The 27,224-nt window shown below is 36.0% G+C and overlaps 2 protein-coding genes across 15 annotated transcripts in view; one reads left to right on the top strand and one right to left on the bottom strand.

Annotated features, from left to right (window-relative positions):
• The window catches only part of GPR141 (G protein-coupled receptor 141), a 46,099-nt gene extending 37,006 nt beyond the window's left edge, over positions 1-9,093 (top strand). For all 6 annotated transcript variants that reach the window (XM_072783467.1, XM_072783468.1, XM_072783471.1 and 3 more), the window contains one exon: positions 6,312-9,093. In XM_072783467.1, coding sequence (XP_072639568.1) covers positions 6,326-7,231 — 906 coding nt within the window. In that variant the 5' untranslated portion in view covers positions 6,312-6,325 and the 3' untranslated portion in view covers positions 7,232-9,093. The remainder of the gene's footprint in view (positions 1-6,311) is intronic.
• Positions 1-27,224, bottom strand: part of THAP5 (THAP domain containing 5) — a 145,440-nt gene that overhangs the window by 108,348 nt on the left and 9,868 nt on the right. The window lies entirely within an intron of this gene.

Genomic DNA, 27,224 nt, shown 5'->3' with positions numbered 1-27,224 from the left:
ATCTTCACTATATACTATACAAAATACAATGACCTGATTTGTTTATTAAATTAAATGAAAAATCCCATGTTGATTGTAGTTGCTTTTCTATTTAAACAAGAAGGGGTCTGGGACCTAAGGTCTACGCACTCAGGAGGACACCTTTTTGTAGGGCTCTACAATTTTTTAGGACTCTCATTTTGTAGGCTGGTCTCTGATGTTGGCTCTGTCATGGATTCTTTATAAAACAACTACAGAAGCCATTTCCAATATCTCACTTCTAATATTAAGGTAGTTTTTGGGCCATGGGCAATGACCACTGAGACCTAAGCAAGTTTGTAGGCAAAGAATTGGGAAGGGAATTGTCGAGACACAAGGAAATATCCCCCAGCCAAACCACAGGGTAAGCTGAGGAGCTCTGCAGTACGTAGACTGAGGTCAGTACAGATGATGAAGAAATCATTCAGGCAGGACAGGGAAATCCTGGTGCTTTAGTGGCATAGAGGCTAGATCTAGAACTACAAAAGCCAACGGGAAGGATCTAGCATAGCATGCAAAGAAGTTTACACATCTCCAAGAGACAATAGGACGCCAGGGGAAATTTTTTAAGAAGAGACACAAAATCATTTATCACAGCATTTAGACTCCAGTCTCAGTGTCTAGCTGCACATTTGGGGTCTACAGAGGATCTACGGAGAGATCTACGGTGTTATCAAAAGCAATAGAGAAATCAGCTATCAATCAGTGGAAACTAACTGGTAGATGTGATAAGCAGACTGAAGCTTAGAGGGCTCAGTCAAAGAGAACTGGCTAAAACTGTTCTGTCCCTGGGGAAGGAGGCCAGAGAAACTGTGCATATGCCTGAGATAGAGCAATAGAGATTATATAATCTGAAGAATGGCGAGGGAAAAGGACAAGAACCACATGACAATCTTAACAGACACAGAAAAAGCATTTGACAATATTCAACACCCTTTCATGAAAAAAAATCAATAAACTAGAAATAAAAGGGAATTTCCTCTACTTGATCAAAGGCATCTATAGTCTCACAGTGAATATCATAACTTTACACTTTAAGAAAAACCTGGAGGTTTTAAAGATAACATTGTAGGAATGGCATGAAAATAGTAACTCCAGGGCATAGAATGAGGGTGAGGAAATGTCAGGGCGGGGGGTGGTCATAACAGGAGATATACCTTGAAATATAAGTTGGGGTCAGATTGTAAAAGGCTCATATGACATGGTAGGTGCCAAACTTCATTCTTTTCACTAAAAGGAACCAAAGAAGGATTTTAAGTAGGAGAATGAAAGAAGGCAGAGGGAAACTGAATTTGAGGCCATGCTTCTTGTTAAGCTTCAGGAGTCAATCATAGATAAGGAAGAGATCCCGGCAAGGTAGTTTGTGTAGAAACAGGGAGACAGTCCTGCTCCCTTAGAAGAGTGCTCTGGATAAACTATAGATAGTTTATTTCTGGGGTCTTGACATCAGTTACTAGACTAGATCCAAATGGGGTCCGGTCAAGAATATGTTTAATAAAGTTAAGACATTTTTTCATCATTATTTCACCCATTCAATTAACAACTTGTGACGATTATTAAAAAATAATCAGGGTGCCTGGTTGGCTCAGTTGGTTAAGTGTCTGACTCTTGATTTTGGCTCAGGTCATGATCTCAGGGTCGTGAGACTGAGTCCCACATTGGTTCCATGCTGAGTGTAGAGCCTACTTAAGATTCTCTCTCTCTCTCTTTGCCCCTCTGCTCTCTCTCCTCATGCACAAAGATGTGTGTATTCTTTCTCTTTCTAAAAAAAAAATAAAGTTTAGATCTCAAGGATACAAAAAGGGGATTGAATAGGATAGAATATTTCAGGAAAAGGTAAAACAATGAAGATATATGGATAAGATATCTAAACAGGATCAGCAAATAAATGTAAATGTTGTTTAAAGACATTTTCTGGTTCCTTGTATTACTAATGGATCATCTTCATGGAAGAGAAACTACACCCCTTACTTTCTTTCAGGTCTTTTTTTTTTTTTTAAGATTTTATTCATTTATTCATGAGACACACACACACAGAGAGTCAGAGAGAGAGATAGAGAGAGAGAGAGAGAGAGAGGCAGAGACACAGAGAGAGAGGCAGAGAGAGAGAGGCAGGCTCCACGCAGGGAGCCCGTCGCGGGACTCGATCCCAGGTCCCCAGGATCATGCCCTGGGCCAAGGCAGGCACCAAACTGCTGGGCCATCGAGGGATCCCTCTTTCAGGTCTTAAAGAGATCAGCTGTACTCTTTGGCAAACAGTTTATATTATAATAAATAATCAACTGAATAAAGAAAGATATCTGTATCATTTCCAGGTATACAGACTTTGAAACCAGGGAAATATATGTACCCTATGATCGATCAAATCCATACTTAGGTAAATTCCCAAAGAATGGATACTTATTTTTACAAAAGATATTTATAAGAATGCTCAGAATGGCATTATTTATAATGGCCTTATAACTGGAAATAATATTATTATCCATCAACAATAGAATGAATAAGGGACACCTGGGTGGTTCAACGGTTGAGTGTCTGCCTTCAGCTCAGGGCGTGGTCCCGGGTCCAGGAATCAAGGTCTGTATCGGGCTCTGCACGAGGAGCCTGCTTCTCTGCCTTTCTATGTCTCTCATGAATAAATAAAAATTTAAAAAAAAAACAATAGAATGGATAAATTGTGATATGCTTGTTCATACAGTATAATAAACCACAATAAAAATGAACTAATTAAAATCAAACACATGAATGAATCTGAAAGCATAATGTTGAGTGAATGAAGCTCAAGGATATTAAACTCAAATAAACTTCAAGGTTGGCAAACCTACTCCATGGTGTTAGTTGTCAGGATAGAGATTACCTTTGGTGAGGCTACGTTTACTCTGTTAAAATTCATTGAGCTATATATCCTTACAGCTGAGCACTTTACTATAGGTATTTAGCTTTCAATAACAATATTTACAATAATTTAAAAAGTTCATTAGTTTCTGTGGATAAAGGGAAGACAGGATTCTTGTTAATCTTTTTTGGAAGACAGAAGGGTAACTGAGAATTATGGTCTATGGGATAAATGCCATAATTGAAGTAAGCATGGTGCATTCCATGGGTCAAGGGAGGAATGGTTTACAACCTGAATTGAGAGTGGAGATTATGAAAGGCTTCCTGGAGGAAATGATGCCTCAGTTGATTCTTGAAGGAGAAATAGGAAATAACAAGGTATGTCAGGGTTGTTACCTACTGACAACAAAACCCATGTTAGCTAGTTTAAGCAGAAGGTGTCTGTCTATATTCTGTAACACTTTACAAAATATCTTGGAATGTCTGGGAACCAGGGTTGGTTGTTACAGAGAGATCATGGCAGTTTATAAGAATGAAAGAGGATTTGAGAGAGATGATATGTGACTGATTATACTTTCTTCTTTCAAAAGTCAGTCCTGATTCTAGTTCAATAGCTGAAGAAAATGATAGAACTTATGGTGGCACATTCACCCCTGATTCAGATACAAAAACAATATAAATTACATATTTGCTTGACAGAACTACTTTTCAAAGGAAAAAATAAAGGACAAATACAGAGATTACCCATCACACAGAAGAGGTATAACATGAAGCAATCTTTTAAGTGGGTTACATGGAAATTCTATTCCATGCTCACAGAAGCAGAGCTTCTTTGGGGTCAGGTTATTATTACTGTTTTTTTAAATTAGTTTTATTGAGATATGAGTCATATGCAAGAAAATTCACCAATTTTAAGTGTGCAATTTGATAAGCTTTGACAAAAAACTACAATTGTAACCAACATGACATAAAACATCCCATCCCTCCATAAATTCTCTCATACCCCTGAAACATAGGCCCTGGGCTACACTGATCTTCTGTCTCATTAATTTCAATTTTCTAGAAAAAGAAATTATATGATATGTAGCCTTTTGTGGCTGGCATCTATTATTTCATACAGCGTTTCTTAACTCCCCCCCCTTTTCTTAACTTTTAAAACTATTACCCTTGTAAAGAGCCTTTTTAGCCATTTATTCCCTAATTGTCTCTTCTCTCCTTATAAAATTTTATTTTATTATTTTAAAAAATATTTTATTTATTCATGATAGAGAGAGAGAGAGAGAGAGAGACGCAGAGACATAGGCAGAGGGAGAAGCAGGCTCTATGCAGGGAGCCGGACGTGGGACTCGATCTTGGGCCCCCAGGATCACACCCGGGGCTGCAGGCGGCGCTAAACCACAGAGCCACCCAGGGATCCCCTCCTTATGAAATTTTAATGCCAAGATATACTCTGTGTTATTTATGTACTTATGTATGTGTTTTATGCATAAAAAGTAAAGTTTTTTCACACCTCAGGAACAAATTTTTGAGAATATATGATTTACATGTATGTGAGTTTAATGCTTTTGTGATTCATCAGTGGTTCACTTTTATTGCTGGGTAATTTTGATTGTATGAAAAGACATTTATGAAGTGAATAAGACTAACTGCAAATGTGTTACAAAGGTACTAAGACTATAATTCAACTACTGCTCTTCCTCAAATCTGATTCTCAGGCTCCCTGTTGTCAGTAAACATCTTTTTGTTTTTTTTTAAGATTTTATATATTTATTCATGAGACACAGAGAGAGAGAGAGGCAGAGACATAGGCAGAGGGAGAAGCAGGCTCCCTGCGGGGAGCCCAATGCAGAACTTGATCCCAGGACCCGTGATCATGACCTGCACCAAAGGCAAATGGTCAACTACTGAGCCACCCAGGTGTCCTGTCAGTAAACATCTTTAACCATTTGTTCAAGTTAGAAATCTAGGAGTGACTGAGATACTTTCCCTTCATTCTCCCATATGCAGTTCATTAAATTCTATCATTTTCACCTCTAGATCCTTTTTTTTTTCCCCTTAAGATTGTATTTATTTGAGAAAGAGAGAGCATGAGTGGAGGGGAAGGACAGAAGGACAAGTAGAATCCCCACTGGACATGGAGCCTGACTCAGGGTTCCACTTGGGGCTAGAAGTGGGGCTCAACCCCAGGACCCTGAGATCACAGCCTGAGCCAAGGTCAGACATTCAACTGACTGAGCCATCCAGGCACCCGACCTCTAGATTATTTCTTAAATCTGGTCTCAAGGAATCAGATTTTGCCATGACCCAGAACATTCTAGACATAGAAGGATGTTTTTAATCTTAAAGGAAATGGGAAGCCACTGAAGGAATTTAAATAAGAAAATGTAAGTACTTGATTAGTGTAATTAAAAGATTCTTAAATCTTTCATTTAATAAAGAATAAATTATGGGTGGGGGGATGGGGTGACTGGGTGACAGGCACTGAGAGGAGCACCTGATGGGATGAGCACTGGGTGTTATACTATATGTTGGCAAATCGAGCTCCAATAAAAAAAAATACAAAAAAAAAAAAAAGAGAATAAATTAGAATGTGGATAATGAGTTAAAAGGGACCAACACTATTTGGGAAAAGGATTTCCCCAGAGAAAAAAATGGTAGTGGTTCTTTTACTCATTTGAGAGTATTGGAATGGGAGAATTGGTAGATATGCTGCATTTTTAGAGGAACCCATGAGAACTTAGCCAAAGTCTCACTGCTAAAAGATAACATAGCTGTGACATAAAGAAATTTACATACACTCCTATTGATTGTTGCTCTTTGACTTAATTGATTTTTCTTGGCCAAACTAACCAGTATCCTAAATGAATTATGTATATTCTTGAATCATTTGCTGATGAATTGAAAGGACTTAGAGAATTAAAATCATACTTCAAAGAAAAATATTTTGTGTACTTAACACACTCACTTAACTTTCCTTTCATGTTATAATTTTTCCCCCACTGGCTGCTGCAGTACTATTATCTATGTATCAGCTATAGATGGTCAGCAATCCAGTTTCATGCACACTTAAAAAAAAGATTTTATATTTACTTGAGAGAGAGTGAACATGAAAGAGAGAGCATGAGGGGGGAGGTAGAGGGAGAAGCAGGAGCAGACTCCCTGCTGAGCAGCAAGCCCTACTTGGGGCTCACTTCGAGGACCCACACGCACGCACATACACACACATCTCTGGGAGCCTCTCAATGAGGCCTCTAACTTATGAAAGCTTAAGAACCAATGACTTACTATGTTCTCAGTCTCGAGTATACAGATAGGCATATGACGTAGTCTTTATTCTTAAGGTACTTAAAATTTATATCATATAAACAAATGACAAAATCACATTGCTAGTGCTAAGAAGGAGATAAGAACAAGGTTCTGAAAGTTTTTCAGTTTTATTGGAATTTCGTCTCTTTCAGGTGACTTCTGAAGTATGGCTGGCCACAACACTTCTTCCTGCAGTCCTATACTGACACCCCATTTAACCACGCTCTACTTCATAGTACTCATTGGTGGGCTGGTGGGCATCATCTCCATTTTGTTCCTGCTGGTGAAAATGAACACCCGATCTGTAACTACCACAGTGGTTGTTAACCTGGTAGTGGTCCACAGTGTTTTTCTGCTGACAGTGCCTTTTCGCTTGACGTATCTCATCAAGCACACCTGGATGTTTGGGTTGCCCTTCTGCAAATTTGTGAGTGCCATGCTACACATCCACATGTACCTTACATTCCTATTCTACATGGTGATCCTGGTCATTAGGTACCTCATCTTCTTCAAGTACAAAGACAAAGTGGAATTCTACAGAAAACTGCATGCTGTGGCTGCCAGTACTGGCATGTGGCTGCTGGTGATTGTCATTGTGGTACCTGTGGTTGTTTCTCAGTATGGAACTTACGAGGTGTATGATGAGCAACATTGTTTTAAATTCCACAAAGAACTTGATCGAGCATATGTGCAAGTCATCAACTATATGATAGTCACTACTGTCATAGCCATTGCGGTGATTCTCTTGGTCTTCCAGATCTTCATCATTATGTCAATGATGCGGAAGCTACGCCACTCCTTTCTATCCCACCAGGAGTTCTGGGCCCAGCTTAAAAACCTATTTTTTATAGGAGTCATCCTTGTTTGCTTCCTTCCCTATCAGTTTTTTAGGATCTATTACTTGTACACAGTGGCAAATTCAAGTGACTGTAACAATACTGTTGCATTTTATAATGAAATCTTCTTGAGTGTAACAGCAATTAGTTGCTTTGATTTGTTGCTCTTTGTTCTTGGAGGAAGCCATTGTAAGCAGAAGATAAGTGACCTATGGAATTGCCTCTTGTGCCGTTAGTTATAAACTACAGTATTCAGAATTACTTTATTTTGGGAGTAAAAATGGGCACAGAGAAGTAGGAAGGTGTATTTCCTTACTTGATTAAAAACCATGCCTTAATATGGCCAAACAAGAAGACAATAAAATGCCAGAGCATTCATTCCAGTCTTTATTTAATCCCTACCATCTCTAAATGAGGCCTGAAGAGAGTCTAGTGATGTTCAGTCCACCTAGAGTTACAACACTGGATTATTTCCAATATAAAAGGTCTACTTGGCCCATCCAGGCACCATGGGTCTAAAGGTCTCTGAGCTTCAGCAGCTTATTTTTTTAGTTTCATCAGTTTGAAACATGGTCTTCTTTAGGCTTTAGATTAGATACAGCCCTTTTTTCATTCTACTTAACCTTAGGTAAGTTAATCCTGGTAATGAATCAGCCCAAAGACACAAACTCTACATGGCTAACCAGATAAGATGTCCATTCAACTCCCACCCTGACGAACAGTAGATAAAAGCTGAGAACAGAAAGAAACTTTTCTAGATTATCATAACTTTGGTGGGAAGTCACTTATCTAGAAATCAAGAGAAAAAGAAGTCCTTGTGACCTTCTGCTATAACAAGGTTATCTAGATTTGACCTTTGAAAAGTCAAGTTTAATGGCATGGGATCAACATCCTCAATAACTACAAAAATCATCTAAAAGCCTACTAAACATATATGAATGAGGGTGAAACTATAGGTTAAAGAATATTCCTGACCAATATGCTCCTAAGCATTGAATTCCTAGGGAAGTGATTGCATTTTTCCCTTCTGGCTTTTTCAGAAATCTCTAGATGTCCTCGGCCACAGTTAATTTAGATTTACCTTGGAAAGAGAAAGTTACACTTTTTAGAATTTCCTTAAAGTTATGAGTCTTTAAATAAATGAAAACAATATTCTTAAAAAAAAGTTTTGAGAAATATATGTAAAAATTACTGAGATTAGACTATGAGATTAGGCCACTAAATTGATACATAGGCTTGTGAGTTTTTTTCCCTTCATGCCTATATTTTACTATTTCCCTCAAAGTTTCATAATTTCAAAACTCTCTAAGAAAGTAATCCAGTTTCATATCTAATGCTTCAAAAAACCTAGAGCAATTTATGATAGAAATAGAAGAATAGAATGAATTAAGGTAAAAATTTTTTCCCAGCAAAATAAATGTTCAGGTTTTAAAGACTTTTTTCATAATTTGTTATACTCTATGGATCCACAGATTTATTAGATGAATAAGAAATATCCCTGTGAGTTTTTATGATCACTAAAATTACTGAGTCATAGAAATTAATTTTGAGGAAGAAAAAGAAGTAACAAGCTACATAGACTTGTTCTCCAAATTTTCCTGTTTTAAAATTTATCTATCCTTTTTTTAAAAGTTATATTTTCTTTTTTCCTTATTTGTTTTCTTTTCCCATTTGTTCTTAGTTTTTTCTTTTCCTTTTGACTCATAGCATTTGTAAGAAAATTTTTAAGATCCATAGAAGTTTTAAGAAAATTTGTTACACTCATAAAATTTATAATAAAATAATAAAATATAATAAAGATAGTATAGAAGGATATAAATAGTATATTAAAATTTCTAAACAATTATTTATGGAAATTACATCAAATTTCTCCTTATATATCTGTGTCTTACTATCATAATATCTGTTAACTTGTAAGTTATATTATAATCTCTTCCATATTTTAAATATGTTGAGCTCAACAATTATGATTTTCCCCGCATTATTACATATTGTGACAAAGGGCTTATTTCTGTGGATCTCTAAGAAATATTACCAAATATAGAGATGCAATATTCCATAATATAAGATAATATATTCATCAATATTTAGAAAATAATTGGTAATTTTCAATGTGTCTGTTCATTGTCTCTAATTCCTAAGAAAATGAATCTCATGCAGGAGTGGGGACATCACTGGCCTCCTGTCAGGCCATTTTTGGATATCAAAATTATAAGAATATACTACTGGCATTTTGTGGCAGGGGCCAGAGACTAGACATCTCGCCTTGCACACAACTCTGCATAGTAAATAATTATCAGGTCTTGCTGTGTATTTGAATGTTCTTCCAGACATTTATGAAGTGAAACGTATGCTCATAATAATTGTCAGGTTTTATTCAGTTTTCATAAACACATAGTAATTTTTGGTATGGTTTTAATTTTCTGAATTTTCCAGAAATGTGGCTGCTATGGATACTGAGGAAAGATTTTATCCTGTTTTCCTCAGAACTTTACTAACTTTACTAAGAAAAGTGTATTATTAATGTCAACACCATCTGTAGCATCCAAATGTAACATAACACATCTGTAAACAATATTTGTAGCTGTTGTATTCAGGTGGATACTAGATATAGGTGACAGCATCAGACCGCCTGATTTGTCTCCTTTTGTGATCATGTCTGAGTATTTACACATTGAAGTATATATTATTTTATTATAAGTAACTTTCTCTTTCATTTTTACATTACAGTTAGAAATTATATATATAATACTATAGGAGGGTTATATTATCTATAAATTTTGTTTTAGAATGGTAAAAGTGTTACCAAATATTTGCAATAAAAAGTAAGATTTTGGGTCTGCAAACATTGAGACCACCTGGGCTAGCATAGTCAATTTAAAAGGGAGATTTACCAATTATGACATTACGAACAGAAAAAATATTCTTATATTTTGGGAATACTTTTTTTTTTTTTTAGAGAGAGAGTGCATGCACACATATGCGTGTGTGCGAGCTCGTGGGGAGGGAGAGAGGAAGAGAATCTTAAATAGGCTTTAAGCTGAGCAAGGAGCCCCATGTGGGGCTCAATCTCACGACCCTGAGATCATGACCCTGAGATCAGGACCTGAGCTGAATGTTTAACCAACTGAGACATCCAGGTACCTTTATTTTGGAAATATATAACCTCAGCTTGATTCAATTCTAAATTATTTCTTTTGTTTCTGTAATGATTAAAAGTGTAAATGCAACTTACAAGAAAATGTACATGCAGGGTTTTTGTTGTTGGTTTTTTGTTTGTTTTTGATAAGACAAAAGCATTTCACTGAGCCTCACAACTCTCAAGTTGGCTCATGGTGAATATCTACCAGATTTTAAACCCAGGGATAATGACAATTTTTGAGGCCCAAACAGAAGGGTTGCTTCTGGCACCCATTAAAAAGCTTTCTACTCCACCTTGTTCATTTCTTAATTTTCCTCTGAAAGGGTCTTTGAGTTCCCTTCCTTCTTAACCTGACATAAATTAGGGAGAAAGAAACTATTTTACTTGTTGGTGAAATGAGCTTTGTGTGGAATGATTCAAGAAGTGGTGAAAATCCTCAAATCCTCATCTAATCCTCCTCAATGGGACTGCCACTATAACTGCATTCCTAGGGTAATAAATCAGTGTGAAGGGGGGCACTGAGCCAAGATGTTCTCAGTCACCAATGGGACTTGAATGGGAAGTCAGTGAGGTAAAACTGTGAAGTTGTCATTTCTTAGACTACACAGATTTTGCCCACTTAATGTCTAATAAGACGAAGCACAGACCAAGGACTCACACTTACAGGGGAGTGGTAGGAACAAAGAAATTCCCTGTGATAGGGGCTGATTACAGCACTTTGAAAATAGGTGGTCACAAAAACCCTATGTTAAATGGACACAGTAATGGTAGATTTGCTTGGATAATGCTGAGAAAGCTCTAAAGATCTAAAAAGGCATCCACAGATATCAGAAACCAGGCATCAGCTGGACCCTGAGAACTGTGGTCATGGCATGGTTGAGCCTATTTCTGTAACAGAATGAGCATGCTAGGTATTTGACAAGAGAGAACTTGGAAAAAAATGAGCAAGTCCTATTACCTGAAGGAGTAAATGTATTGTCTGAAACTTCCAGAGATTAGGAGCTGGGCCCTAATATCAAAATGTATCAGATGGAGGCTTCAACATGGGACATATTGTAAAAGCCCAGTGGTTAGCATCAGGCATCATATTTTAGGTATGATTATCAGTGGAGTCAGGATGGAGAGGTGGGGAAAGATGCTGAAACTGCTAAAAGCCTTATGCTTTAGGCTCAATTTTAGCCTTCAGATTGAGAAGAATCTGGACAACTAGCAGAAGCTATGGTGGACAGAAGCCTGGGTCTGAGGATAAGTAGATGAGAGCGAGAAGGGCCTGAGTGAGCCTTGGCTAGAAGTTCTGAGCAAGCAAGGGACACAGGAAGATGTTGAGCTCTTGGAAAGCGGACAGGGCAAGGAAGGTGACACTTAAGACAGTTTTCAACAGCAAATGAGAGGATGCTGGGTACCATTGTTTTATTGAATTTTGTCCTAGTATTTTGTCATTAAAAATGAGTGGTTTCTTAAAAAAAAAAGAAAAAAAAAAAGAAAAAAAAAAAGAAAAAAAAAAGAAAAAAAAAAGACATAAAAGGAAAAAATGAGTGGTTTCTTGAAAAACTGAAAGCTTTTCCTCTAAGATCAAAAATAAGACAAAGATGTCTACTCTTATGACTTTTATTCAACATAGTATTAGAAGTCCAAGTCAGAACAATTACAAGGTAAAGCAACAACAACAAAAGATAAAAGCATCCAAAGTAAAAAGAAGTGAATTTGTCTCTATTTGCAGATGACATGATATTATATGTAGAGGCAACAACATATTATATATAGAAAACCCTAAATATCACCAAAACACTATTATAATAAAGGAATTCATTAAAGTTACAAGATACAAAATCAATATTCAAAAATCAGTTTTCTATCTACTATCTAGATATCTATCTACTATCTAGTTTCTAGGCATTTCTATCTATTATCAACAAGGTATCAGAAAAAGAAATTAAGAAAAAAGTACCATTTATAATTGAAAAAGAATAAAATACTTTTAGGAATAAACTTAACTGGGCAGCCAGGGTGGCTCAGCGGTTTAGCGCTGCCTTCAGCCCAGGGCATGATCCTGGAGACCTGGGATCGAGTCCCACGTCAGGCTTGCTGCATGGAGCCTGCTTCTCCCTCTGCCTGTGTCTTTGCTTCTCTCTCTCTCTCTCTGCCTCTCATAAATAAATAAAACCTTAATTTTTTTAAGATTATTATAATCTTAAAAAATTTATAATATTATTATATTTCAAAATTTAACCAAGAGGTAAAAGGGCTGAACAATGAAAATTCTAAGATATTGATGAAAGATACTGAAGAAGATTCATGGAAAGATATCCCATGCTCATGGATTAGAAGAATTATTATTGTTAAAATGTCCATACCACTGAAAGCAATCTACTGATTCAATGCAAAATCAAAATTCCAATGTCATTTGTCACAGAAATAGAAAAAAAAATCCTAAAATTTGTATGGAACTACAGGAGATCCCAAATAGCCAAAGGAATCTTGAGAAAGAAGAACCAAGCTGGAGGTATCATACTTCCTGATTTCAAACTATATTACAAAGTATAGTAATCAAAACAGTATAATATTGGCATAAAAACAGACCCATAGATCAATGGAAAGAAAAGAGAGCCCAGAAATAAACCAATGCGTATATAGTCAATTACTTTATGACAAAGGAGGGACGCCTGGGTGGCTCAGTGGTTGAGCACCGGCCTTCGGCTCAGAGCATAGTCCCGGAGTCCTGGGATGGAGTCCCACATCGGGCTCTCTGGAGCCTGCTTCCCCCTCTGCCTAGGTCTCTGTATCTCTCATGAATAAATAAATAAAATCTTAAAAGGAAAAAGAAGAAGAAAAGACTTTATGGCAAAGGAGCCAAGAATATACAATAGGGAAAGGATAGTCTCCTCAATAAATGGCTGGGAAAACTGGACTGCCACACGCAAAATAATGAAATGGAACCCTTACCTTATGCCATGTGCGAAAATAACCTTAAAATGGATTAAAGACTTACATTTAAAATCTCAAACCATAAAATTCTTAGAAGAAAACATAAGGAGTAAGCTCCTTGACCTTGGTCTTGGCAATGATTTTTTTGGATTTGACACCCAAAGTAAAGGTAATAAATGCAAAAATATGTAGGAATACATCAAATTAAAAGGCATCTGTACAGTGAAGGAAACCATCAACAAAATGAAATGACAACTTACCAAATAAAATATTGGCAATCACATAGCCAATAAGGGGTTAATGTCCAAAATATGTAAAGAACATACAGCTCAATAGCAAAACTCCAAACAATCTGATTAAAAATGGGCAAAGGAAAAAAAAATGGGCAAAGGAACTAAGTAGGTATTTTTCCAGTTAGGACTTACAAATGGCCACAGGTACATGAAAAGATGGTCAATGTCACTAATCATCACAGAAATGCAAAAACCAAAACCACAAAATGAGATACTACTTCACACTGTTAGAATGGCTATCACCAAAAAGACAAGAGATAACAAATATTGGTAAGGATGTGGAGTGCACTTTTAGTGAAATGTTAATTGGTAGAGCCACTATGGAAAACAGTATGAAGGCTCCTCGAAAAAATAAAAATAGAACTATCATATGTTCCAGCAATCTAATTTCTGGGTATATATCCAAAGAAATTGAAAACAAGTTCTTGATGAGATATCTGTACTCCCATGTTCACTGCAGCATTATTCACAATAGACAAGATGTGAAAAAAGCATAAGTGTTCGCCAATTGATAAATGAATAAAGAAGATATACACAGTTGACTCTTGAACAAAATGGGCTTGAATTGGGTAGGTCCACTTATACACAAATTATTTTCAATAAATACAGAACAGTTCTATAAATAAATGTATTTTCCTTATGGTTTCAACATTTTCTTTTTTCTAGCCTTTTATAAGAATACGCACACACACACACACACACATATATATATACATATAAAGCATGTACAGAATACATTTACCGACTTTTTATGTTATTATTAAGGCTTCCAAGTTGCTAGTAGATTATTAGTATTAAGTTTTGGGGGAGTCAAAAGTTGTACATGCATTTTCGACTATATGAAAGGTTAGTACCCCAAACCCTGCATTGTTCAAGGTTCAACTGTGTGTGTTTGTATGTGTATGTATGATACCATATATGGTATGTAGAACCAAAAACAAACAAACAAACAAAAATCAAAGTTGTAGAAGCAGAGAGTAGAATGATGGTTATCAGAGGCTGGGATGGTGGAGAAATGGGGAGATGTTGGGTTAAAAGGTACAAAGCTGTAGTTTTGCAGGATGAACAAGTTTAGAAATCTAGTGTACAGGCATGATGACTATATTTAATTTTGTTTTGGACACTGGAAATATGCTAAAAGTGATTTCAAGTGCGCTCCCCCCAAATATGGTAACTATGTGAGGAGAAATGTTAATTAGCTCAACTGTAGTAATCATTCCACTATGAATATATGTATCAAATCAGCATGTTATACACTTTAAATGTGCTTAATTAAAAAAAAATCTTTTAATGAGTGGTACCTGGCTGCCTCAGTGGGTAAAGAGTACAATTCTTGATCTCTGTGTTGTGACTTCAAGTCCCATGTTAGGTATAGTGGCCACTTAAAATCTTTGGGGTACCTGGGTGGTTTAGTCATTTGAACGGCCAACTCTTGGTTTCAGCTCAGGTAATGATCTCAGGGTAGTGAGATGGAGCCCCAAGTCTGGCTCCTCCCGCAGTGGGGAGTCTGCTTTAGGATTTTCTCACTCCCTCGGCTCCCTCAACCTCTGCTCTAAAATAAATAAATAAATCTTTAAAAAAGTCTTTGAAAAATAAAACTAAAACATCTTTTAATGATAATATTAGCTTTTACCTTCCGTCATATTGAAAATACTATCAATACAAAAGTTTACAAAGACAAAAAGGCAGATGTTTTCTTTATTTAACACTAGATGGCAGCCCAAAGTAACAAATTGTATCTACATTTCAAAGCTTAGAACTTGAGTTTTAAGGTTAATTTACTTAAGAGCAGGAGGTGGGAGAGAAGAGAAAATGAAGTAAAAATAACAAATTTTTAAAAAAGAGTAATATATTTTGGTGTTTTCAGAACTCTGCACTAGATTCTAAAGTTTTTTTTTTTCAAAAAAAAATTCCATAGTAACTTTGTTTTCTTGTGTTAAATAGGCTGAGAAACTTAAAATATATTTCTAGCAATAAGAGCAAAAATAATTCTGAAAGCAAGTATTTTTTTACTTAGCTCATATTTAGAGATTTTTGTACTTTGATAATGGTTTGTTGAAACTAACTTTTTGATCCTAAATTAAATTGATTCTTAAAAATAATGTGTAGAGTACACCATTGCCTTTATAGAGGATCAGGATTTTGGTGACCTGTTTCTGTTTTGTTTTGTTTTGTTTTGTTTTGTTGTGAATGCTTGCAACATTTGAATGCTTTTAAGATAGGGTTTCAGGAAACTTCCCTAAATTTGAAATCTTGAAAAGTTTAGAGTTTATGAGGAACAAACCAATATATTACTTAAGTCTTCCCCTCCAATGACAGCCTTTGACTAGCTTTCAGAAACTTTATTCTTCTGACTTGTAGACAGTGTGATGAGACATTTCTCTAGCCACTAGGATGTAATTTATGACTGCTGAAATCTACATCAGAAAAAGAAAATCCAGGGAAGAGAAAGCAAGTTAAGATTTATCCTTTCTGCCACAATAATAAATAAATATATGGTGTCCACTGGGTGCCAAGTAGAGAAGTATTCATGAGAAATACATATTGTGATTTCTAATATGTAAAGTTGTTGGTGGTTGTTTTAATAATTTCAAGCTTTCAGAAAAATTACCAATAGAATATAAATATCTTCTTTTTCCCCGAACCATTTCAGGACAAGTTGCTGACCTGTTACCCCATCACTTCTTAATATTTTAGTGAGATTTCCCACAAACAAGGACTGTTTCTCCTACAAATCATTATACGAGCTTACAAATCAGGAAGTTAACATTGGTTCATGACTACTATCTAATCCACAGACCCCATTTAACTGTCACATTTCTTTTGTCTCCTTTACTCTGGAATGGTTTTTTGGTCATTCCTTATTTTCTATGACTTTGACACAAACTAGTTTTTTTTTGTAGTTTATCTCTTACTTTGGGTTTGCCTCATGATTAGATTCATACTATGTATCTTTGGTAGTAATACCACAGAAGTGATTTTGTTTTCTTATTGTATTTCATTACCATTAGGTGGTCCACAATTCTGACTTGTCCCATTACTGATAAAATTCACTTTGGTCTTTTGATTTTTTTTTTAAAGATTTGAGAGCACAAGAACATGCAAACAGGACTAGGGGCAGAGGGAGAAGGAGAGGGAGAAAGAGAGGGAGAAGGAGAGAAGTAGACTCCCCACTGAGCATGGAGCCTAGTATGGGGGTTCAATCTCACGACACTGAGATCATGACCCGAGCAGAATCTAGAGTCCAACACTTATTTAACTGAGCCACCCAGGTGCCCTGGTCCCTTGATTAAGGTGGTGTTTGCCAGATTTCTCCACTGTGAAATTCTTTTTTTTCTCTTTGTAATTAAGTGTTTTGTGGGAGCTATTTTAGATCTATGTGTAATCATATTCCTCATCAAACACTGGCCAACTCTCATGGAAATATGTTCAATATCACTAGCATTCAAAGAAAAGCAAATAAGATAACAAAACATTTTTATCATAAGATTTCTTAACAGTTGATAATATCTTTTGATTGTGAGAGTAAAAGTCACTTTTATTGGAGAGCAATTTGGAAATATCTATAGGAGTTTTAACAGTACCTACCTCTTAGTATAGCAATTCTACATATCTGTCCTTAAGAAATCCACACATGCACAAAGATACAGGATGTATACAGCAAGGGTATATAGAGTGGGGGCACACTGCACCATTATTTATATTACCATAAAGTCATAAAGGAACTAAATGTCTTCAAGTGGGATGATTAATTATTAAGTTATGGTATATCTATGTTTTAGAATTCTATGAATTAAAAATAGAGGTGTATGTTTTGATTCAGAAGAAAACCTCCCTACTATTAAGAGGAAAAAGCAAGTTGTTTCTTTCTCCATATCTCATGTTATATGCACACAATCAGACTTTAAGCAGATCCTGACAAAAAATATCCCAAATCTAACTACTTCTTAGCGCCATTATCACTCTGTGCCATCAAGGTCCAGCAAAAAAACAGGTACCTCATTAAAGCTCGGTAATTTGAGAGTGTATTGAAGATGTACTGTTTAAAGGTACAAGTAGAGTTAGCAAACTCAACAAGAGATAGTATGAAATCTCAGGGTTAGCAACAGTTCAGAGCCCTCATTAGCCTACGTTTGAAGGGGTGAATGGTAGATGTCATAGAACCTAGAAAGAGTAAAAATTTGAAGAGGGCAACCTGGGAGGAGCTAGGGGTAGAGGAACACACCAATTTCTGTGACTCTGCAGGAAGTGAGCCAGGACAATAGGTACTCTCCTTACTCTCTTCCTGCCCTCCAATTTCTGCCAGAGTGCACCACTCTCAAAATCAAACCAGCCTCCTAGGTGCACAAAACACCATGGAGAAGCAAACAGAAAATATCTAAAAGACATCCTAATCCAAGGCCCTATCTTTTCTTGCCATAGCTTCCTAAATGCTCCTAACTGCTCTCAGGGCTTTCTTATTTGCCCTTGTACTGTCATTTATGCAGCAGTTGAAGGAATATTTTATTTCTCTGCTCTAAACTTTTTAATGGCTTTTTATCACACAGTAAAATCCAAAGCTACGGCCATTTTTCTAGCGTCGTGGTGATGATTCCCTAGGTCACTTCCAATTCACAGGTCTTCTTGCTATTCTTTGAAATATCAATCAAGTTCTAGACTCAAGATTTTATACTTGGTATTCCTGACTGAAACACTCTCTACCCAGATATTTCCATGGTTTTCCCCTCTATTTCATTTACATTTTGCCTAAAGTGTCACCTTGGAGTTCCTGGCTGGCTCAGTTGGTAGAGCATACGACTCTTGATCTCAGTGTTATGAGTTCGAACTTCATGTTGAGCACATAGATTACTTAAAAAAAAAAAAAAAAGTATCTAAAAACAACAACAAAAAAAAAGTGTCACATTTCCAGAAAGACCTTCACTGATCATCCCACCAAAAATGTATTCCTATTACAATGTATTCCATACCTTGCTTTATTTTTCTTCATACTATTTCTTCCTCTCATGCATTGTATAATACATTCATTTGAAATTTTAAAATCATTTTCTCTCTTCAAATTGAATGTAAGCCTCAAGAGAACAGGAATATTTTTTCTGGTTTCTTTATTGTTGCAAACTCAGAATATAGAAGTTTTTTAAGGCAATATATGCTCATTAAATGTTGATAAAGGAATGAATGACTAAATGAATCCTTCAGGGTATGGGAGGGAGCAGTAACTTCCACAATGCATAGGAATAATCTATAATATATCTTTTGATATATACATAAATAACCAGAAATAACAGCTTTTATTATGGCTTTTATTGTCTTACAACATAATCATAAGCCATGGAACAATTTGGTCTGCTCAGTAAGTAAAATCTCTCTATAATTTACTAGCTTTAAGTGATAAGATAGCTTTTCTACTCACTTGCCAACAACAGTTGTCAAATACAAGCCACTCTATTACTGACAGGGGCCTTTGTGTATCCTGAGAAATGAACACTTTCCAAAACGGTGATTATTATGAACTTTATGTAACCGCTGAGCTTTAGGGAAGATATGATTTACTATTTATAAGTCATATTCTTTAAAAAGTCTACTCTGTATTTAATTACTTTTAAGGCAATAGGAAAATAACAGTTGCCCTTTTGAGCTAAAAACAAGGCTGGAGTTTAAGTCATTCGATTGTTTCCTTTTAATGGGTATGTGAGCCAGTTTACTTTCTCTTATTTTCTTCAGTGACCTGAGCATTTTTGATAGTATCACTTTAAAGCTAAAGAAAAAGAGCTAACTTATAGAAACATGTCATTTATTGAAGGCTTATAATGATTTTTAATATGCCCCAAGGAGATGCTTCTTTAATAACTATTTCTCTACATTTTTTGTTCAAGGAGAATGATTCTTGCATGAAATAGAATCAATGACTTTAGATATTGATTGTATTTTCTGTTGCTATGTAATTATTCTTCATTAAAGAATAAAAAGGAAGATTAAAAACTCACAATAGACATATTCAATTATTTTATATACACTTTCTAATTAAGTTCTCACCAAGCCAAATTAGGATGGACTTTTACTGAAAGTAATTTATGATCCAGGATGTTGTTTAAAAAGCACCAGAGATTTGATTAAATTTAGCAGTCATTTTTTTTTATATGTTCACCTTTGTTATATTGTTTATGATCTTATTGGCTAAAGCAGTTGCAAAGCACAGACTAACCTTAAATTATGTTGGAGGCTCCACGGGCATCCAGCATAAAGCTTTTAGTATTCCAATAGGAGATGATTCTCTCAGGAAGCGAATCCTCTATTACAGATTCATTCAATCATAGAGATTTGTTTCAAAGCATCCTGAAATCTGAGCTAGCCCACTATGTTTACCAGCCCAAACCCCCCAAAGCTCAACTCTTGCATTACAACTCAAATATTTCATTATACATGATGTTTTTTCTCTTCAGGATGGCCAGAAATCAGAAAGTCCTATTCATTACAGTATCTTACACATAAAATCTGGCTGAAGACCAGAGATAGTTAATAACTTTAAACTGAAATAACTATGTTGGCAAGAAATTTCATAAACTCTAGAAACTGTATTCCCATCTTAGCACTGTGTAGGAGAACAAAATTGCTTAGGATATACCACTTAGTATGGCAGATTTGATGGTGGCATTTTCCCAGTTTCTTTCTCAACTAACCAGGAATATCACATATGTCTTTACAAATCCAGATAGTAGGGATGTTTGCCATCATTTATATAATAGTCATTTTTCTGGTTTTCTTCTGTGTAACAATCCTAAAACTTGGTGGTTTAAAACAATAAGCATTTATTACATTTCAAAATTGCATTGGTCAGGTATCTGGGCATGGTTTGGCTTCTTCTGTTCCATACGGCATTGACTAAGTCATTTAATCGCATTCAGCTGGCAGACTGGCTGGCCTGGAGGGTTCAAGATGGCTTCACTTACATGTCTGGTGCTTTGGTAGCCATGGCTAAAATGCTACGCTCATAATATTGACTGAAGCATCTTAACATGGCTTCTAGAACATGGTAAGCTTCCTATACTGTAACTGGTTTCCCCAAAATAGAGTGTTGTAAGAGGCCCAGGCAGAAACTGCAAGGCTTTTTATGATCTAGCTTTGGAAGTCCCAGAATATCGCTTCTGTCACACTTTATTCATTAAGCAAGTCACTAAGGCCAGCCCAGATTCAAGAGGAGGAATAGGTTCTATATTCTACTTCTTGATGGGAGTATGACACGCTTGACATGCTCCCTGTAGGGAGGGGGAAAAATGATGATAGCCATCTACCATCATGAGAGTATTAGAATCATGATGACTATGGACCCATGCTATGCAGTGCATCACCAAATGATTACTTTCCAAAAGAAAAGTTATCTTTAAAATGATGCAATTTGGGGCAGCCCTGGTGGCTCAGTGGTTTAGCGCCGCCTTCAGCCCAAGGTGTGATCTTGAAGACCTGGGATCGAGTCCCACATCGGGTTCCCAGCATGGAGTTGGCTTCTCCCTCCTGTGTCCCTGCCTCTCTCTCTCTCTCTCTCTCTCTCTCTGTCTCATGAATAAATAAATAAAATATTTTAAAAAAAGAAAAATAAAATGATGCAATTTGTAGCAACTGTGATCTTTTTCAATTCTAGGTCTAAAATATTTCGAAGTATTTTTGATAGCTATATTGAATTATTCTAGCCAACTTGAAGGTATCCAAGACCAACATGATCTGAGTTTCCCTTCATATTATTTTTCATCTGAGGTATAGTTTTGACTATTTGCCAAATAAAATGTGAAATATTTCAGGTAAACATATATGCAGAAAAACACAGTGCCCTACAAATCAGAGGTTAATAGCAGATCATACCATCTTGAGCCAGCAAGTTATACAGGTTACCACTGGGGTCTTACTTTCCCACATGTAAAAGAGTTTAAAGATGATACTTAACTCAGGGGTCAATCCATAACAGGAATAAAAGAAGGGATAGATATCATTACAGGTTCTACAGACATCCAAAAGATGTCTATAGGTTCTATAGAATTATAGACCTATAGGGTATTATGAATAGCCATATGCCAATAAATTTGATAACTTAGATGAAGTGAACAAAGTCTTTGAAAAAACAACTTTCTAATATAAACAGAAGATCAAAAAGAAAATCTGACTATCCTTGTTTCTATTTTAAAAATTGGAGCAGCCCCGGTGGCCCAGAGGTTTAGTGCCACCTCCGGCCCGGGGTGTGATCCTGGAGACCCAGGATTGAGTCCCACATTGGGATCCCTGCATGGAGCCTGCTTCTCCCTTTGCCTGTGTCTCTACCTCTCTCTCTCTCTCTCTCTCTCTCTCTCTCTCAGTGTCTCATGAATAAATAAATAAAATCTTAAAAAAAAAAATTGGAATTGTTCTCAGAAACCTCTTTACACAAAAACCCTCCAGGCCTAGGTGATTTTGCTACCAAACATTTAAGGAGGAAAATGAGATAATCCATGGTCAAAATTTTCAATCCTCTAAATTAGAAAGGACATTGACATAGAATAGGGTAAAAAAAAAAAAAAAAGACAAAAACTCAAAGGGGTTGTAAAAATGAATGTGAAACAAACTTTCTATAGGTTCTCCTTAAATTCCATATAGGAAATGTAGTAAAACAAGTTTAGGAGGAAGAAATAATCAAACTTGTGAGACACATGTCTCAGGAAAGATGATTCTAAATTATATTTTGTTTCACTTTGTCTTACTCAGAGAAATGGAACTTGTCACTGTTTATGTGGAATTTCATGCTACCTTTTAAAAAACAGACACATATCTAAGAATGACAAAACAGTTGAATTGCTTCATAACATGAACTGATGTAAGGTTCAAGAAGATCAGTAGATGAAGCACAGCATTATTCACATTAAGAAACAGCATTCGGAAAATCCATATTGTGTTAAAGTGTAGTGAAAATGACTTTTCATGTCTAAATAGGTAAGTGTAATTCCCAGAACAATCATAAACAGTAAATATATGTCACTCTAAGGGAGTTAGCAGCAAACATTCCATGGCAACAAGACCAATGTCAGGTTCTCTAACAAGCTCAAAGTATACTTAATATGCTCTCAGTTTAATTGTGAGAATCATGAGTGACTGAAACAAACACTTCCAGAAATAATGCCTTTGAAATTCTTTGAAGTTATAGAATAAATGCAGGTAGAGTTTAAACTTCATAAAATAAAATCCAAATCAAGAAATAAATTACTCAAGATGAAGATAATTATCCGGTAAATAATTAAAGGCTTGACCTAAAAAGTACTAATTTAAAATTTAGGTAAATTCAACATAAGGAAGACTTAGTAATGGCCAATAAGTTACTTTTGGTACTACTGGATTTTTAGATTTTTGAGTTTTATTTATTTTTAAATCATTCTACATACTGCAATTGAAAAGAGAAATCTTGGGTTAAATACGTTGTGACTTTCTAGGTGGGGCTTCAAATTGAAAAGAGGGATATCCCTGTTTTTAACTATTTTAAACTCCTATTTGCTGTTAACAGGTAAATTTGAGATGTTACACGTTAAGACAAAAAGAACTAGCAGAGAATTAGAATAAGCTTTGAGACTGAATAATTTAAAATTCTTACTTAGTGTTCTATAGCATTTAGAAGTAATTAGATCTAAGCATAATGCAACGTACTTTAACCATCATCATTCAAACACAGCCACAAGAGATAGCATATTGTTACTGTTCTTCCAAAACTAATTGAGGACATACTAGGTGCTAAAGAGGTTCAGAGTATGTCATGCCAAAACATACCACTTTGACATAGGACTGTTTTCAAATGAAGATAACTGAGAAGAAGCAGACACAAAAAAATCCTCCCTGTTCTCTGTTTACTTGGAAGAGCAGGACAATTCTTAATCATCAGAGACAACTTTAGACTGTTATCAGCATCAGAGTAAGCTACATAAAAAACCTTACTAAAATAACCCTTATCTTCCCCCATATATTTACCTTCCCATAGCTCGCCATCCCTAGGGACCTCAACCTGTTTTTCCTTTGTCTTATCACTTTCCTTTGTTAAGATGCTACATAAAAGGGGTGCCTGGGTGGCTCAGTTGGTTGAGCATCTGACTCCACCTTGGCTGGGTTTAAGATCTCAGGGCCATGAGATCAAGCCTTGTGTCAGGCTCCACACTCAGTACAGAGTCTGCTTGGGACTCCCTCCCTCTCCTTCTCTTCATCCTCCTCCCCTGGCCCCTCACCCCTGTTTTGCTCACATGTGGACACACTCTCTTTCCAAAAAAAAAAAAGATGCCATTTTATAAGCCCTAAGTTCTGACCACTCGAGTTACCCATCACTCAGTTACCCCATACATATGTGCAATGAGTATACATGTTAATATGCTAATAAATTGTTTTTCTCTGGTTAATCTAGCTTTTATCAAGTTTGTTTTGCAGGCCCAGACACGGAATCTAAGAAGGCAGAGAAATTTTTTCCAACCATTGACTGCCAAAGATGAGTAAGTGTTGACCTTGCCTTGTAATCAGGTAAGGTGGTAATTATGAGAGAATGATCTAGTTATAATGAACCATAGACTGCCAAAGATGAGTAAGTGTTGACCTCCACCTCTCAGTAACTTGCCTTGTAACCAGAGACTGATAAGGTGGTAATTATGACAGAGAATGATCTAGTTATAATGATATAAATAGAGTTTGTAAAGACAGAGGAGTGAATAACTAACTGGTATGTGTGCATGTGACCACATCAAAAAGGTGACATCTGAACTGGTTTCTCAGTGATACACAAGGCCCCACTCTCCATGAGTTCTTGTTTCTCTTCGGCCCAGATTAACAAAAGAAGAAGAGAGAAAGGAAAGATTTGTGGGAACACTTTATCCACGTTTGGAAGCAATTTCTCCCACACCAAAGATTACTTGTTAAAAACTAGGTGCTCCAGTCTCTATTCTTAGTAGTGGTGTTTCTCCATTCTCAGTATTTTGCTATTGTTAAGGAAGGAGCTGCTTACCACAGTGTGACATGGACTGGTTTGGCTTTTTTTTTTCTCATTAAAAGGTTTTGTTTACAGTACTTTTCTTCAGAAATGAATTTCTGTTATGATATCTAGTCATGTGCTTCTGCCTACTGACAAAGGAGACTAGATTATATTACTGAGGCAAGACAGGTTTTTTTCAGTCTCAGCTCTATGCCCCTCCTATATTCTATCACATATTTTCCCTTCACATTTTCTAGTTAATAAAACTAAACATGCAGGTGGACTTGCAAGTTGATATGCCAAAAGATGTTTCAAAGCACCAAATTTAACATATTACCCTTTTAAACATATTACTTATTATTCCAAAGAGGAATAGATGGTGCTTTCTTATTTAATGACTATCTGGGAATTATTTGGAAAATGTGAATGAAGCCCTTTGCTCTCTTACCTCATTCCCCCCAAAACTCCTTTTCCTTTTTTTTTTTTTTTTTAAAGATTTATTTATTTATTCATGAGAGACACAGACACAGGCAGAGGGAGAAGCAGGCTCCATGCAGGGAGCCCGACGTGGGACTCGATCCTGGGACTCCAGGATCACGCCCTGAGCTGAAGGTAGGTGTTAAACCACTGAGCCACCCAGGGATCCCCTCCTTTTCCTTTTTCAACACCCAATCACTGAACTGACTTCTTTTTCATCCATGGTTCAGATATATTCTAGTCTCACGTCAGTAAATTCATTTTCATCTAGACTAAGCATTCAATAAAATTAACCTCATTTCACATCTTTGATATTCTAGTCTGTTGTGCATATTAAAACACTACACATTTTCATTAATGAAAAACCTGAACCATGTGCTGAAAGATTAGACTCACTCTGGAACTTGATCCTGCTCCATTGCTTCTCATTTTGAAATGTATTTCAGTAACCAAGAAACAAGTGAACTGAACTTAAATAGTATCTTCCAATAATCAAAATAGTACTTAATAGTCTCTGAATTTATCTTTTTGATATTTTATATAGTAATTTGAGCATTAAAATTTATTTTTCAGGGGCACCGGGGTGGCTCAGTGGTTGAGCGTCTGTCTTTGGCTCCAGTCGTGATCCCGGGGTCCTGGGATAGAGTCCAGCATCTGACTCCCTGACAGGGAGCTTGCCTGCTTCTCCCTCTGCCTATGTCTCTGCCTCTCTGTGTCTCTCAAGAACAAATAAAATCTTTAAAAAAATAAAAATAAAATTTTTCAGTAAATATGAAATAACAGTGGTCTGAAACTCTTAAGAATTCTGTATAGAATTGACCCAGCCCATTTTTGGATAAGGGCTGATTTTCCTTGTCATTCTAGTTCTACTCCCACCTAAATTGGTGGGGTTTTTGTGTATTCAAACCTAGAACAAAATAGAGAATAAAGTATGTAAAGAGCTTCTGATCTGTGATTTATGACACAATGTAAAATATTATTGCATTGTTTAAATTTTTTGAAGTCATTTATACCTTTCCTAATAGAAATTATGGCTTTTTTTTTTTTTTCAAAAAAATGTCTATACACGAAAAATTTTACATTAAATTTTAGGGGATCCAGTGACTCTCCTGGAGACTTCCTATAGTTCAGACTCCAAGTTACAAAACTCACATCTGGAAGGAATGCTACTTCACATTTACTAGGCACTATTTATAGCATGCCAAATGAAAGATTTAAAGTACCATTACACATGTCAAAGTTTAGTTTTCAAGCTTTGTGAGATTATCAGAAAATGTTTGTATAAACTACAAATTGCAGGCCACTGTATGCTATAACATCTCCAAACATAAAAAAAAAAAGATTTTTAAATAAAAGTATACTTATAACTCAAGTTATTAATTTAACAAGGCCTCACTGAATAGTGGGGTGAAAATGCATCATAAAGCTGAAACTTGGTTATCTGGTGACTGTCTCAAAGTAGAGACAGAATTAGACCCAACAAAATTGCTAAAGTATGGTTTAGTACGTGACAAGTTGTTCACTTGACAAATGTTTATGGAGCTCCTACTCTGTATTAGAAATTGTGCTAAGGGCGTGTGGGTGGCTGAGTTGGTTGAGCATCTGCTATGGCTCAGGTCATGATCTCAGGATCCTGGAATCGAGTCTTGCAATGGGCTCCCTGTTCAGTGGGGAGTCTGCTACTCCCTCTGCCTTTCCTCATTCTTGCTCTCCCTCTCAAATAAATAAAATCTTAAAAAAAAAAAAGAAAAGAAATTGGGCGTAAATTTTATGCTTCACATGATGAAGCGTAAAAGCTTGTAAAAAGCTTATACTTTGAAGGTATGAAAATTTATATTGGGGGTATGTATAAGAACAAAGAAGTAAAGAAGCAATGATGACATTGGAAGATAAGTAGTATGATGGGGGGAAGTAAAGGTAGCTAAGAGACAAAAAGGGCATCTGGAAAGGCAAATAAAGGCTTTTTAGATAAAATAATGAACAGATCAGTTCTAAAGGATGAATAGAAATAAAAACCTTAAACATGTGCTTAAAAAGTCATCATTCTATAAGCCCTGTTACAAAAAAGTCCTTCATTTCTTTTCCTGAGCCAACCCTTTCCAATTACATATACAGATTCTTTATATACTTGCCTATATAGATCTCAAAATAACATGGTTAATTTGCTGTTTTTAAAGTTTCTGCATTTAGGCATTCTCTTTTGATATCCTACTATGGTTGATAAGAGTTTTGCTTTAATTACATCAATCACTCCTTGCTCCTGGCCCCAGCACAAACATGCATGCAGGCACACACACACACACACACACACACACACCTCTCCTGTCACACCTTATCTTCCTAATAGTGTTTATACTGTATTTACATTATTTTGACTATGCAAATACAGTGTGTACTAGGATATAATGGTTTCACCTTTCTACATAGTTTGGATA

Source organism: Canis lupus, chromosome 18 (assembly GCF_048164855.1).
Source record: "Canis lupus baileyi chromosome 18, mCanLup2.hap1, whole genome shotgun sequence".
Taxonomy (NCBI): domain Eukaryota; kingdom Metazoa; phylum Chordata; class Mammalia; order Carnivora; family Canidae; genus Canis; species Canis lupus.
Note: the sequence above shows the minus strand (reverse complement) of the source record. Positions and strands in the feature narration are given on the sequence as shown.